The sequence below is a fragment of the Myodes glareolus genome, chromosome 8 (assembly GCF_982192425.1).
Source record: "Myodes glareolus chromosome 8, mMyoGla1.1, whole genome shotgun sequence".
NCBI classification, from domain to species: domain Eukaryota; kingdom Metazoa; phylum Chordata; class Mammalia; order Rodentia; family Cricetidae; genus Myodes; species Myodes glareolus.
Window position 1 is genome coordinate 98,436,578 of NC_142033.1, and position 16,012 is coordinate 98,452,589.

At 37.7% G+C, this 16,012-nt stretch overlaps 1 protein-coding gene and 1 pseudogene across 6 annotated transcripts in view; one reads left to right on the plus strand and one right to left on the minus strand.

The window, feature by feature from the left end:
* Positions 1-9,210, plus strand: part of Ccdc88a (coiled-coil and HOOK domain protein 88A) — a 152,370-nt gene extending 143,160 nt beyond the window's left edge. For 2 of the 5 annotated variants that reach the window (XM_085692315.2, XM_085692316.2), the window contains 4 exons: positions 495-763; positions 955-1,414; positions 5,154-5,251; positions 5,723-9,210. In XM_085692315.2, coding sequence (XP_085548441.1) covers positions 495-763; positions 955-1,414; positions 5,154-5,218 — 794 coding nt within the window. In that variant the 3' untranslated portion in view covers positions 5,219-5,251; positions 5,723-9,210. Of the gene's footprint in view, positions 1-494; positions 764-954; positions 4,687-5,153; positions 5,252-5,722 lie in introns of those variants that run through there. The other 3 variants (XM_085692313.2, XM_085692314.2, XR_015002849.2) reach the window with 2 other exon arrangements.
* Positions 9,211-12,571: 3,361 nt separating this feature from the next.
* LOC125395864 (prolyl-tRNA synthetase associated domain-containing protein 1-like) lies at positions 12,572-14,703 on the minus strand (annotated as a pseudogene). The gene is made up of 3 exons (XR_015002529.2): positions 14,535-14,703; positions 14,418-14,497; positions 12,572-13,092 (listed from the first exon to the last, which is right to left on the minus strand). The product of XR_015002529.2 is annotated as a prolyl-tRNA synthetase associated domain-containing protein 1-like (transcript).
* Between the last annotated feature and the right edge of the window lie 1,309 nt (positions 14,704-16,012).

The following is a 16,012-nucleotide window of genomic DNA, read 5'->3' on the forward strand; positions in this document are numbered from 1 at the left end:
TTAGTACAAAATCTTCGAATAAGCAATTGAATCAAGACTTCATAAAGACAGAATTAAAATACTTTTTGCATTTAAATGTTTGGGGCTTTAACATTCTGAAATAATTTGAAATATATTCTTTTTGTAAACTGTGAGTTATTTTATAGTTATTTGAACCTAAATTGTTAATGTCTATTTCTCTATTCATTCATTTAGTGTTCAGTATATTGAATGATTGTTTAACGTGAAACTTTCATTTGGCTGACTTTGGTGATAAAAGTATATTTTGCCCTTATAGAACTTAGAATATTTGTCAGTTTAATAAAACCAGAAAAGCATCTGTGGCATGCAGTTCTTAGACTGAGGAACAAGTAACATAGCTTTCCTAAGCATGTCTAAGTGAAGTTTAGAGTCAGTGTGGTACTTATAGAATTAGAACTCTGCTAACAAATTTTATATAGTATTATTATCGCATTTCTATTATTGAAGTCTCAACACAGCATTTACTCCAAAAGCAGGTGCAGTTAATAACCAAAGCAGGCCACAAAGCCACAGCAGTGGAGAATTTAGTCTGCTTCATGATCATGAGGCTTGGTCCAGCAGTGGTAGCAGTCCAATCCAGTATCTGAGAAGACAGACCAGGTCAAGTCCTATGCTCCAGCACAAAATGTCTGAAACAGTAGAAAGTCGAGCACATCACAAGATTAAAGCTGGTTCCCCTGGAAGTGAAGTTGTTACCCTACAACAGTTCTTGGAAGAAAGCAACAAGCTTACCTCAATACAGGTTAGTTCAACAAATGGTGACCTTGATTTAGATGAGTAACACTAGTTAAATGCTTGTGGATGAGCCTTAGAATTTTTTTTAAATTATGGAGCACTAAGAGATAACAGCAACTCAATAGTGTATAGTTCAGTTTATCTGAGACTCTAAACATGGTTATATTCAGTAATCTGTATTGTTTTTTCTTCTAACAGTTGAAGTCCTCAAGTCAAGAGAATCTTTTAGATGAAGTAATGAAAAGTTTGTCTGTCTCTTCTGACTTTCTGGGAAAAGACAAACCAGTTAGCTGTGCCCTGGCCAGGTCAGTAAGTGGAAAAACTCCAGGGGACTTCTATGATAGACGGACAACTAAACCTGAATTTTTGAGACCTGGTCCTCGAAAAACTGAAGATGCCTCCTCCATTAGTTCTTCAGGGAAACCTACACCAAGCACTCAAGGAAAAATAAAACTAGTAAAAGAAACCTCTGTGTCAAGACAATCAAAAGATAGCAATCCTTATGCCACTTTACCTCGTGCAAGCAGTGTGATCTCTACTGCTGAAGGAACAACACGAAGGACCAGCATCCATGATTTTTTGACCAAGGACAGTAGACTGCCCGTGTCAGTTGATTCAGCACCACCTACTGCTGATAGCAGCATCACTGCAGCATCTAGTGAGTACCATTTACAGCAGTGGTCTTCGGATGTGCTGACACATGCTGGAGGGCATCAGCTCCCAGATGATTTAGCTGCAGACACATCTGAGTCTCTTTATACCCAGACTAGAAAATCAAAACCAGGAAGTTTTCTAAGACAAACTTTTGCCACTGTCAAAATGTCTAATGATGCATTTGGAATATCAGCTGACAGTAGTCATGGGCCATTTACTGTGGTTCACTCATCTCAACCTTTTCTATCCCTGAACACAGAATTGGTTAGTAACATAAGTGGGTTACCTCCCAAGTCACTCACTAGAGTAACTGACCAGGTCTCTGCCTCTTGGGCTGCACAGAAACATAATGAACAGTTTTGTGATAGTCAGAACTCTAGTGACAGTAACCCACAGTCCTCTGTAGATAGCAACAGTCTTCTCAGTCCTGCCTGCCTCTACCCTGATGACACTGAAGCTGCATTATCAGTTTCAGAGGATAGTCAGACTGTTTGGTATGAATATGGTTGTGTTTGATCAAAATATGTTGATGTTATTTGCTAGGTTTATATTTTTTAAGATTGTTACATAGAGTTCAGCTGTATATAAAGGCATGTATATAAACATGAATGTGTAACCACACCAAAGTCTGCATGAAATAGTAATTACATTGTACATTTTTGCACGCCTTTAAAAATCCAACCATACATGTTTTTCTTTCACATCTTTTGTCACTTGATAAAGATGATATTCTTTGATATCATGAAGCATGTTAAAATAGTTGCATGTTCTGTTACCAAGAAAGCGTATCCACGTCGTTGTTTGGCTGCTTCTAAGGAGTGTTCATTTGCTCTTCCCGCCTCCTCTCTCTCACTCATCTTTATTTCCTGAGTGTGCAGTTCATGTTGCATATGTACAGTATTAATAATGGAAATGGTTTTGAAAATGTCATTCGCTTTTGTCACTTAATCATGTTATCTGTCCTGTTCTCTTTTCAAAAAATAATTCAACTTAATTTGGACTAATTCTCATATTCATAAAACATTGTTCAAATTTAAAATATTGTTTAATCATAAATGTGTTATTCTTAAAATTTTCCATCAGACTTAAATGTGATTTGCACAGTGACTAGGAACATTTGTGTTATATTCACTTCTTGGTGCCATTCTTTTCCTGATAAACACAATAGCTCAAGACCACTATTTTTTTGGAATCCCTTAACAAATCTTTTCCAGTTTTTTTGCATACGAATCAAAGAGAAATAAACCTAGTTATTCATTATCTTGGGACTTGTATTTTTACTTCTATTCAGAAGCATAGCAATTTTTTAAATGATGAAAAATTTAACTTGTCATTTACTACTAAATGAAATATGTACATCCATAATGCAGACTCTTTAAAAGTTAATACATTGTGTTAGAGTATAAAATTAGGACTTGAGAGAGTAAAAATTAAAAAGTATGTAGTCTTCATTCTAAAATTTGTTGTATTAAAAACATAGTCTGAGCCAGGTGGAATGTGCCTTGAATCCCAGCATTCGGGGAAGGCAGAGACAGGTGAATCTCTGTGAGTTCAAGGCCAACCTAGTCTACAGATTAAGTTCTAGTACAGTAGTACAGGCTCCAGTTCTATAAAGAAACCCTGTCTAAAAAAGAAAAAAAAACCTTTAAAAAAGAAAAAATATATAGCCTGGAGCTGAAAAGATGGTTCAGTGATTAAGAGCACTGATTGCCCTTCCAGAGGACCTGGGTTTAATTTTCAGCACCCACATGGCAGCTCATAACTGTCTGTAACTCCAGTTCCAGAAAATCTAACACCCTCACAATCATACATGCAGACAAAACAACAATGCACACAAAATAATAATAAGTAAATTTTTAGAAATGTTTTTTAAAAAACAAACATAGTCTTGCCTGATGTAATAGTATATGCCTTTAATCCAGCACATCCAGCGCTGTGGGAGGCAGAGGTTGGTGATCTCTGAGTTCCAGGCCAGCCAGGGAGGAACCTTGTCCCAAACACTCCAAACAAAAGCAGAAGAGCAAGTCTTTAGCTCTCCATCCCCCAAAACAAAACTCACACAAGATGGAAATAATATTGATAAACATGGACTCCAGTTTCATATCATTTTATCTTTGTGTTCATGTCACTCTGAAGCAAATCAGCTTCAGTCTCTCTGAGGATTTAAAAATCCATAATCCTGACTGACTTATTTCTGCAGTACATTAAGCTGTCTCAGGAATGTTTTTTGCAATTTTGATTCAGCTTAAATGTTACTGGTAATAAATAACTCAGCCTAGGTAGGTGCCATCGGCACTCTATGAGTGAAGAAGAGAGTACTGTACACTCACTGTATTGCACTGTTACTATAATACTGGATGAAAGGGAACATCTTCAACAAGTCTTTGTTTAATTAAATTTGTATTGTTTGTAAAAGGTTCTCCTCTTGTATGTACACAGGGTCACTTAGTGGGTAGATCCTTCTGTTTATATTGCTGCCCCTGCTTTTCTTTCCTTACAGCTACTATTAAAAATAGTGCTGGTACAGGTAACTATAGATGAACACATGCTGCAATTTTACATAGTTTAGTGCCACCTAATACAGTTTCTGCATGAATATAGCAGTGCTTTGTACTATCAGATTTTGTTTAGTCAGTATTAATAGTTAAGATATTCTTGTGCTATTATTTTTACTTTTTTCATAGCCTACTAATAAAATTCAATGGTAAACAGCTGATATTAATGGGGACTATATGACAGAAATGCTTTACTTAGTTTTTGATATCATAAAATTGGCCTTTGCACTTTTTACATTTAAATTCTTACTAATTTTGTTAATTAAAACACATTTAAATTATGTATTTTATTAAAAGCTATATGGGTTATTTTATGAAAGTAAACTTAAGTACCTTCTCCCTAATGTCTGTAAGGATATATCCAGCATGTTTTCAAAAATACATACACATTGCCTGTAAGACATGTCCATGTTTCCTGAGGGTTGTCTAAGATCACAATGTAGACTTCCTCCAGAAAACATCACATGCTATGGAGCCAAGGTTTCGTCAAACACTATTCATGTGTTATGTTTTCAGTGGTGGGGGAAATAGAGTTCGTAGTAATCATATAGGAAAAATGTTTCCCAAGAGATAATTATGTCAGCATTAAGAAGGAAGCACCTGTGATCAAGCACCTGCATTTACTTCCCCTGAAATAACTCCGTGGCTTGTAACTCACAAAAATAGTTAGAAGATTCAGTACCCTGATTTCATAAATAATAAAACTGATAGCTGTTATAAATTCCTGGCCTGGCCTTTTGTAAATTACATCCTTATGACTAGTTTGATCCTGAGCAGCTTCAGGTATAGGTATACCTCAGCCCTGGTGTTCACAGTAAATAGTACCACAGTGTAGATGTTCTACTATTGTACTTCAAGACTTTCTAACATAAAATGATGTGATGACCATTACCATATTACTATAGTATAAGAATATGGTAAGTATGCAAGCCTCTGAAACTAAGATGGAGAAAAGGTAACTCTTTTAAATTTATAAAAAAAAAAATAGTTACCACGTTCATAGCTGTGTTGCTTATGGCTTCAAAATATTAAAAAAAAAAACAGGCTTCACATAATAGATACCTGTCAGATTAATAATTTTCTCAGGTTCATATTCCTCTATGTCCTGCTCAGTGAGCACTTTCATTTTCATGAATTGTGTTATATTTAACCTTTGGCTAAATAACATGAACTACTTTTCTCCCACAGATGTGAACAAAGTACAAGAAAGCAGAAATTCAAAAAGCAGGTCTAGGGAGCAACAGAGCTCCTAATTCAGTGACCCACTGCATGACGTGGGCCAAGTGGTGAGTTTCCTGCTTGAATCGTAACTGAAATTGGTCTCATTTCTACAGACTAACAGAATTAAGTATGATAACAGTGCATACTGCATTAACAGATTCGATTTTGCTTGCTGAATCCATTGACTTTCTCTCCTGCTTACTTAGTAAAGACTAGTTGGCTGCCATAGGTTTTTGCCTGTCTATGTGGGTGGCAAACCTAAGTATTTTCTCTCAGTTTATATTTAATTTTAGTCGTGAATAATGTGAAGTTTGTCTTCTATGCGTTACAACTTCTGAATAATGGATAGGAATGGACTAAATACCTATCTTACACAGAAGAGCTCAGATGTTGCCTCTGGTTTTCTGTCATTCTCGTTTCCATATAAATACCTGGTGCATGTGTTCTTATACTAGCTTCGCTGTGGTTTACATCCCTCTTACCTTCAAGCTGTTCTTATGTTTTCTTTCTTCTTTCTGTCTTTCAACAAAATACAGAGAGAAAAGTGTCCTTCAGTTTCTCAGTATGAAGACTTTATTTCTGAAGTAACAAGACACCTTGCAACTATAGGAACTATTAAAAAATCATAAGGCGATTTTAACACATCCCTTCGTGAATAGAGCAGGCAAGAATACAAACTTCCTTCCTTGAATCAAGGAGCACTACTGGATCCAACTGCCAGAAGTTTTAGAAGGTTTTAGATACTGTACAGTGCTTTAAGCTCTACTGAATAAAGGACATTCTCTCACTAAGGATGAGTGTTTTAAGGTCAAGTATTCTGAGAACAGCCTACTTCTTTCAACATTTATTAATTTATCCATGTTTGCTTACTGCTTCTGCTAAGTATTACCCGAAAGCTAGCCATTTCTATTTAGTTGTGTAAATCTGAATGAAGTGCTGTAGTATTTTGTGGAATGTACTATATATCAAGACACAGAGAGAACTGTTCTGGCATGTCAGGGTCTTTTTGGTTAGCAGACTGCATGTGTTGGTACGCTGGTTATTGGTTTTGTTTTTAGAACCAATTGTTTGGGTGCACTGCAAAGGAAATTCAGTTCATAAGATATGCAGAAAATTCCATAATGACATATTAGAATTATAAAAACTGTATGATATTAATCTTACAACTTTCTCTGCTAAGCTGCACTAGGCATTCATAAATGGATCCAAAATAAAATAATTTTTCTGAAACTTTTTTTAATGAGATGGTTTTCCAGAAAATAGTATTCCCAAGATAAAGCAATTGTGTTTTAACTCATTTCCCTTCTTTGCTATTGGGTTATGTACGTGTTTTTTTAAACGTGAGAGCTGATTATTACTTAACAAGTTTTCTTATGGCAAAACAATGTAAATCATTTCTATGATCTACATTTTTTTCAGGAACTCATTTACTATTAAGGTTGTCATTTATTACTAAGAATTTTTCTGTTTTGTCCTTTATATTATATTAAACTTGATAACTATTATAGGTAATTTTGAAATATTTGTATGTGTTTGTTACCTTAAACATTTGGGGAAAAAAGCACAAAAATGTAGATTTAGTTAACCCAGAGAAACACGAATTTTTTTAGTAGTAGCAATTTTATATCACAGTTTTATTTTCTTATGAAGTTCAAAAAACACATTGCTACTCATTAAGACAAGTTCATTATTTAACGTAAAAACCAGAATAATCTTTTGAAATAAAAAAAATACTATTTTTATTTTAACAGTATACTTCTTAAGCTCTTACTACCGGCTCTAAAGAACTTTTTGCAATTATTACATATTCTATAACGTGGTTTTACAGTGTGTCATCACTAACCCAGTAGCCATGACAAAGGTCTCTTCTCTTTGCTCCCCATCTTTCTCTCTCTCCCCCTCCCCCACTATCTCTGTAATAGGCCACCTTTGGAAAGACCATCAGTAAAAAAGACATAAAATGCTTAGTTGACCAGAAATTGAAAGTTAGAGGACTTGGATTTATTTAATTCAGTGTTGCCATAATGTAGGCTTTGCCAGAAAACTATGCTATAAAATGAAATCACTCTGAAACTCTTGAATGAAAGGTGCTATATATATATGTAAATACAAAGGATTCTTACTGAAACCCAAATGCTGCACAACAGAAATACTGAAAATCTATTCTCTAGACTTTGAAATCTCACTACATCATGAGTCCTTGAGTTCAAGTATCAAATTGGGAAATGGGTACACGGCAGTCTAGAGACATTTGCATGTAAAATATGTAAATTCATTTTTGATCGAGAAGTTGAGAGTAAGTGTAGAATTATGTTTTAGATAAAAATAGTAAGTGGGTAAGTTAGATTTATATTACTAGCATCCAATTTGCACAATTAGCACATATCCCAGGACAATTCATGAGTGTGAGGTGACCTAATGAGGGTGAGTGATAATGCGTTTGACCTCTTTATACTAATATCCTGAAGCAGAGCCTGCTGGTTAACCAGCACGACCACTTCAACTGAAAGCGCCTGTAATGCATTAAAGTGGAGTAGGCCGGCCCTGAGAAGAAAAGAGAAAACCAAGTGAATACAATGAAACTATTAAAATGTTCATAATTATATTCATTACCTTCCTCATACTGTTTCAAGAAAGGACTAAACAATAACCACAAGAAGTTTTTTGTTCTAGAAAATCTAGTTCAGAAGCAGACTTTGTAGGAAGCTAAGCCAAATGGAAATGAACCAGAACTGATTTTCTAAACAGGCTTAAACCTGCCTTTAGTTATCTGGTTCTTTCTATTCCTTAACCAACCCTTAAACCTCTAAGAACACTTAAAAAAAGTAGAATACCAGCACCAGCCCAGAACTCTAATAATATGCCTCCTGGCTGGCCATGGCAGTGTTTTGACCCAAGTTTTTTTGAGTTGGTGGTTACCAAAGAGTTCACAAGACAGGTTCATGTGTAGCACCTTTCATGCAAGGCATGTCAAAAGCCTATTTAAAAATCACTGTGTGTATTATAGAATTGTAGCCACCTCACAAATGGAGTACTACAGCCTGTACTGTCTTTAACAGTTCATGTCAGGAAGTGAAATCAATACTGTACCAAACCTGGAATTATAATGGGAATTATGTATTCTAAATTACTTTTGTACTTTAAGTTACTCTTTATGAGAAAAGTGAATTGTTTTCTTTACAGTTATTTGTCCTGAGATGTATGTTTTTCTTTAAGTCTTGAATATGAATACCACAAAAAGAGCCCATTTTATAATATAAACCTTGATGTACACGTTAAGCTATTTGGACAGTGAAAATGCCTTAAGAGGAATGCTTAATGGATAATGTTGCACTTGTAACATCCTTTGACAAAACCTGATTTTAAATTGTCCTTTTCATTTCTACTAGTTTTTTTTCAGTGTTTGCCATTGTACTCATAACTGTTATTAAGTACCAAATCAAATAAAAAGCTGTAACATTTTCTTAAAAATTAATGCTAATAAGGGAGGTAGAGTTGAATGGCAAAACAGTTTTACTTGGTGGTGCCTAATATCAGCCACAGGATTTCATGCATGGCAAGATACCATTGTTTGAATTGTCTTTACAGTCACTTTCTTTCCCCCTCCTTTGATTCTCCTTACAAATATATATGCTGGATTAACTGATATAAAAAGAAATAAAAAAGGTGAATTTTTTAAACAAATTGTTATTATCATTTTAAAATTGCATATTAGTCACATGTTAGGTTTTGTCCTGAAGAACTATTTTCCTTCTTTATATATTTTACCCTAATCATTTTTGGTTATTAAGAGGATTGGGGAGAGTGTCAAATTTTGTCAATCCTAAAATATGTTTAAATGCAATCTATAGTCATTTCCCTTATCCGTGAAGGGGTATGCTCTAACACTCCCAATGAATGCCTGAATCGGCTGGTCTTTTTGTTTTCTTTTTTTCCTGTGCATTAATACTAAGAGCTTAAATCATCAATTAGGCACAGTAAGAGGAAGTGTAGTCACTAATAATAAAATAGAGCTATAACAATACTGTTTGGGATTTTTGTTTTGTTTCTCAGGGTTGGTTTTGTTTTTGTTTTGCGGGGTGTGGGGGGGGGTACTGCTGGAGATTTTGCCTGGCCTGAAGCATGGTAGATGGGCTGGCAGTCTACCGCTTATCTATAGGCAGCTCCTTTCTCAGAACTTGTTACTGTGATGTATGCACTCTCCTCGTGATACGACATAAAATAATTAGGTGGTGAGATGAGGTGCTACAGGAAATATATTGTTGAACTGGTAGGTAAGGGTTGTTTGAACACCAGCACTGTGAAAACACAGACACTGCCACAGTCTGGTGGCCACAAAGGCTAAGTGACAGGTAGTATATACGGCATGGATATGCTAGGCAAAGACATGCTTCAATGATGACGTCTCCTGCTACTCAAAATGGCATGCAATTTAAAACTTACTGTTTAATTTTGGAATTTTCCATTTAATTTTGGATCACTTAACCACAGGTTACTAAAATGTCAGGAAGTAAAACTGCCAAGAATGTGACAAGCTGCAAAATTAATCTCTTTGTGGGGGCTGGAGTGATGGTTCTGTGATCAAGAGTATTGGCTGCTCTCGCAGAGGAGCCAAGTTCAATTTCCATGTGGCAGCTCACAGCTGTCTGTACCTCCAGCTCCAGGAAATTCCAGCACCCTCGCTTGGTCTCCACAGGCAATGTATATAGGTGGTGAACAGACATACATGCAGATAAAACACATAAAATAAAAATAAACTATGAAAAATAATTTTAATGTTTTATTTTTACTTAGACATTTGAGGCAGCCAGCTGAGTCTTGCCACATCATTCCTCCAAGGCCTGTTTTCACTATCAACAAGACATCCAAGGTCTACAAATTCTCGTCCTGATCCTCTATTTTATGTGCCTATCACGGCCTCTTAGAAAGAGATAGAGTACAGGGCAGGTAAGACAAACAAGCATGGAACCTCAGCAACAAGGCAAGCATCACTTTTATTTTGCCTTTCTGAAACACAAGTTGGTACAAATTACAGAATCTCTACTAGATAATATTTTTCAAAGATTAAACAAAACTGTAGTTCTTTTAATAAGATCTCACTTGACTGTCAGTTTTTGTAGTCTCGCCTATGTCTGATCCTCACCGAATAAACAACTACATTTTTTCTAGTTTTAGTTTTTCAGATGCCATAAGTGAAAGAAGATTGCATTAGGATTTTCTAGAGGAACATTAACCAAGAGAATATTTATTACAAAGGGGATTTACTAAACCAGCTTACATTTGGCCTGAGTATCTGAACAGTGACGGTTTTACATGCTGTAAAGTCTGAGAACCTGGTAGGTGCAGAAGGCCTAGAGAATTCTTGAAGAGCCTCTGACCTGGAGCCCACCTGGGCAAATGTCAATAAAGGATGGCAGTAGCAGCGATGGGACTCACTGCTCTTTCCTGGGACTTCTGAGTCTAGGCTGCTGTCACAAAGTTCTGCCTAGTGTGGCTGTCTTCCTTCCTCACTTAGCCCTAGAAATGTGCTCACAGACCTGCCCAGAGAAGTGTTTGTTTCCTGATCAAATCAAATTCACAACCAAGATTCACCATCACAGAGATTAATAAAGTTATTCTAAAATAGGATAGTAAATTAGGATAGAGGACAAAAGAAACTACCATTTGTAGCATGAATAAAAAAAGCCATAGACAGATACTGGAGTTCAACCTGAAGATCAGAAAAGCAAAGCAGCCAACCACTAGAGAGACCTTTTACCTCTACCTAATCTTCAGACTGAAGTGGGTGAGATCCTGTCTCTGAATCCTCAAACTCCACACACTACTGAGTTTCTGTCTGTTCCCTTTATATTCCTCTCTCCACCTAGCCATATCACTCCTTTTTCATCCTGTCTCCACTTCCCTAGTTCTGGGATCACCTTTGTATTGACCTGTTTCTCTTTTAGACAGATTCAATCTTGTGTAGCCCAGGATGGCCTTAAACTCAGAGATCTATCTGCCTCTGTCTCCTGAGTTCTGGGATCCCTGACCTTATGGCTGCTTTGCCCTCTGATCTTCAGGAAAGCTTTATTTTTTAAAACACAAATAGTATACCACTATAGTCTTTCTGTTTCTAAATAAATCCTGAAGCCATAAGATATATTTTCCTCCTGAGTATTTTTTAAACTTTATCTATTTTATTTTGTGTACCTTGGTGTAATGGTGTCAGTCTCTCTGGAACTGGAGTTAAAAAACAGTTGTGAGGGGCTGGAGAGATGGCTCAGAGGTTAAGAGCACTGACTGCTCTTCCAGAGGTCCCGAGTTCAATTCCCAGCAACCACATGGTGGCTCACAACCATCTGTAATGAGAGCTGATGCCCTCTTCTGGTCTGCAGCATATATGTAGGGAAAACGCTGTGTACATAATAAGTAAATTTTTTTTTAAAAAAGTGCTTTTAACCACTGAGCCATCTCATCAGTCCCCTCCTCCTGAGTTTTTAAAATGTAACTTTAATAGTTTAATCATTAAAGTTAATCAAACTATTAACTATTAAAGTTTAATTAAAGATGGTACACACCTTTAATCCCAGCACTCGGGAGGCAGAGGCAGGCAGATCTCTGAGTTCGAGGCCAGCCTGGTCTTCAAGAACTACTTCCAGAACAGGCTTTAAAGCTATAGAAAAATCCTGTCTCAAAATACCAAAAAAAAAAAAAAGTTTAATCATAACATTTTCTACTTCTAATTTTTCTACATTAAGTTTAATAAGCCAAGTGTGATTGTTCCTGCTTGTAATCCCAGTATTTTGGAAGCAGAGGCAGGAGAATTAGAATGTCAAGATTACCCTTGAATACACAGCTAGTTTGAGGACAGCCGGGCCTACATGAGACCGTATCCCAACAAAACAAAAATGTTTACTAGAAAGTTTTGTTTATTGAAAAAAAAACCACTAGTTTAAAAACGCATCCAACATTGCAAAGTGTTTTCAATTATCTCACTGGGGACAATCCTAATTTCCCAAGAATAGTCACTATCAGTATATTCCAAGTGCAGTAAAATCTGAAGGTTTAAGTTCATTAATCCCAAAAGGACTCCCAACTGTTGAAGGCCTTCTTAAAATGAATAATGGCCATGGCAGATGGAGAGAGAGTAGAATTTCTCAACTAAAACTACCTCAATTTATCTTTTTAAAAAATCCTTAAGACTGCGGCTAGGAAGACAGCCCAGTGGTTAGACCTCCTTGCTCCTGCAGAGCACCCAAGTTCCGGGGATCCAATGTTCTCTGACTTCCACAACCATAGGCAGGCACACATGTGATACACATATTTATATATAGGCAAAAATGCTCATACACATGAAAATCTTAAGATGAATGATAATCTCCAAATCAAAGACAAAATAAAACAGCTGTCAGAAATGAGTTTATTAGCATTAGCCTAATTGGCTTGTTTTTTGACATAGTATCTGAATATGTAGTCCTTGGGTGACCTAGAACTCAAGAGACCAGCCTGCTTTGCCTAGCAGTTTTTAATCGAAGTTTAGAATTATGGGATCATGTCCTGTAGCATTCACAAATACGACAAAGTCTTCAGGACTCAATTCCATGGTTGCAGCATTAGTCACTGGATGGAAGTATACTTCTTCATGTCCACCTTCTGAAAGTGCTGAATCCTAAACAAACTTAACTATCTCTATCATCACAGAAGAGTGCCAAGGTGTAGCGCAGCCTTGACCAACTTTCACTTTTTCTAGCATGGCTGTTTCATCAGCAAAGCAAAGATTTCCACTCCCAACTCCTAACTGCTTGCCAAGATCATTTAATTTGTCTATCATGAAGAACTGCCACCAGCCAGTAGTTTTTCTTCTTTTCTTACTGTGTGCTCCTTTCAAATGTTGAATATGAAGCATCATTTCTTCTACTGTAAACACCTGCAAAATATCACACACATAAAGTAGCACACATACATGCATATGTACAACCACAGTTGTACATAATTTGCCTGGTGACTGAAAGACTTGGGGAGTACTCTGCTCTGAATTTAACTAGTAGAGACCCATCTCTATTCATTATAAATGTTTTTATTGCTTAGGGTTGAGCTTTTGGTGCTGGGGGTGGAACCCAGAGCACTATGCATACTAGACAAGTTCGGTACCTCTGATCTAAACCCTCAATTTCCAAATACTTTAAAGCCCTTGTACCCTGTAACAGTGGTACTCTGGGCTAGGGTTAGGAACAAGAGTTCAGATGATTGCACAGCAAAACCCTGTGTTGGGGGGGGGGGGGGCGGGGGGGCCTTAAGTCATTAAAGTTGCTAACCTCAGGACCTCGGTTTTTCTTAGGCCAGTTTTCTGTCCCAGAATGCTAGCAAAGCCTCAGATGCCCGAAAAGCTTACTGCTTTTGAACTTTTTGCAGTAAAAGTTTGCGGCTGTCCTTAATACTTCCAGAATACCTGACAGTCTCCACTATACAAGAACACTGCAGGAGAACTTAAGACCCCGGGTTAGTACATAAAGAACTTTAAAGGAAAAAAAAAGGCACCGTACACATGAATGTAACTAACTGGAAGGAAGGTCAGAAAGCAATTTTGTTCTGACGTTTGTAAAGATGGGGAATATTAACCATGTATTTTTGTCATTATGAAATGTGTACCTCAAGCCATACCTAACTTCATGGTGGTTTCCATAAACTACCTTGCAAATCTTCAGAACAATAACTCATGTTAAAATTATTAAAAGTATTTTTATGACACATACAGGCATGCAGGGCCAAAAGAAGGCTCTCAGGGTCCACTGAAGCTGCAGTTTTAAACAGGCAGTTAAGAGCTCAGTGTAGATACTGGAAATCAAATTCGTGTCACCTGCAAGAGGAGTACGTGCTCTTAACCGCGAAACCAATTCTCCAGACCCAGGGGTATATACTTTTCTGTAATTATTTTCGAAATGATTGTCGCCTTGCTGCGGTGGTATCAGAACTGTCCAAAGTAGTAAAAACCAAACCCACTTTAATGACCGGCTTTGGTCTTTGGTACCTGGTACAGCATAGGTACTAATATAGGGTTGCCACTTAAGTGGAGGCGTGCAGCTAAGTACCTTCATCTGCATAAGGCGGCAGCCATCCCGCCCTCGTTAAGTCACACCCATCATCCCAAGACAAGTTCATGATAACCGAGTTTCAAATCGAAAAACCTGCAAGTTCCTGTTGGATCCAAGAAACACTCACCCTATGGCCCCGACTCGGGGCCCGACGACTCACCTCGGAGTACTACACTAGCTCGGTGAGAATGGTGAGGGGGCCGAACCTCTGCTCTAACGCCGCCCACAGCTCGGGCGGCGCTGTCCTTCAGCTACGCCCGAAGGCTGACAGAGGCGCCTGCCCGGAAGTGTCGCAGCTTCCGGGGCGTAGCGGTGCCTCCTCCGCCGGCGCTTGGCACAGAGCACGGGCTGGTGCCCAGGACTAGCCCAACTGAGGACCCTTGAGTGCAGCCAGCCGCACCCCTGACCACACCCGTGGAAAGCTCCACATACGGTGCTCGTCCCATACGGTGCTCATCCCGGGGCTGCAGCACTGTGACTTCATAGCTTTCCAACTATAATTTGTAACGTACGACTTTTTCTTTTTAAATTTTATGTGTATGGGCGTTTTATTTTTATTTATTTATTTTTGCATGCATTTCCGTGCACCACATGTGCTTGAAGAGGCCGAAAGAGGGTGTTCAATTTCCCACAACTGGAGTTACAGATGGTGACTTATGTGGGTTCTTCCGCTGCAAGAACAGTCGGTACTCCAGCCCGTTTTGGTAATAGAAATATTAGTAGTGTAACGATTCACTCTTTGCCGTGGTCATTTTAATACCTTTTGGCCGGGGATCTGCAGCAATGTTGGGACCACTCACTATTGAGTTTCAAATTCCTCCTTAGTATTCCACTTAAAGATTTAAATTAAGTGGGAATGCAAGCTGGTACAACCCCTTTGGATGTCAGTGTGGCGATTTCTCAGAAAATTAGGAAGCAACTTTCCTCAAGACCCAGTAATACTACTTTGGGGTATATATCCAAAGAATGCTCAATTGTGTCACAAGGATATGTGCTCAATTATGTTCATAGCAGCTTTGTTTGTCATAGCCAGAACCTGGAAACAACCAAAATGCCCCTCGACCAAAGAATGGATAAGAAAAATGTGGTACATTTACACAATAGAGTACTACACAGCAGAAAAAAATAATGATAGCTTGAATTTTGCAGGAAAATTTATGGAGCTAGAAAACATCATTTTGAGTGAGGTAACCCAGATACAGAAAGACAATTATCACATGTACTCATAGGTGATTTTTAAACATAAAGCAAAGAAAGCCAGCCTACAAACCACAGTCCCAGAGAACTTAAACAATGCAGACACTAAGAGAGACTTACATAGATCTAATCTACATGGGAAGTAGAAAGTATAAAAAAAGACAAGATCTCCTGAGTAAATTGGAAGCATGGGGACCTTGGGGAGGGTTGAAGGGGGGAGAGGAGAGGCAGGGAGGTGAGCAGTGAGAAATGTCGAGCTCAAATATCAATAAAAAATGTAAAAAAAAATAGATTAAGGCTCATATACAAAATGAAACATTGATGTGCTCAGAGTTGTATTTGCAGTTTCTCTCAGAACTCAGGATTGCAAAATTTTTAAACTTTTTTAAACCTATCTTTTTTATTACTTTTATGTGTTTTGTCTATGTCTGCACCACCTTCAGAGAGCAGAAGAGGGTGTGGGATCCCCTGGAAGTGGAGTTAAAGATAGTCAGGAACCACCTTGTAGGTGCAGGCTCAGGTCCTTTGGAAGAGCAGTCAGTGCTCTATCTCTCTAGC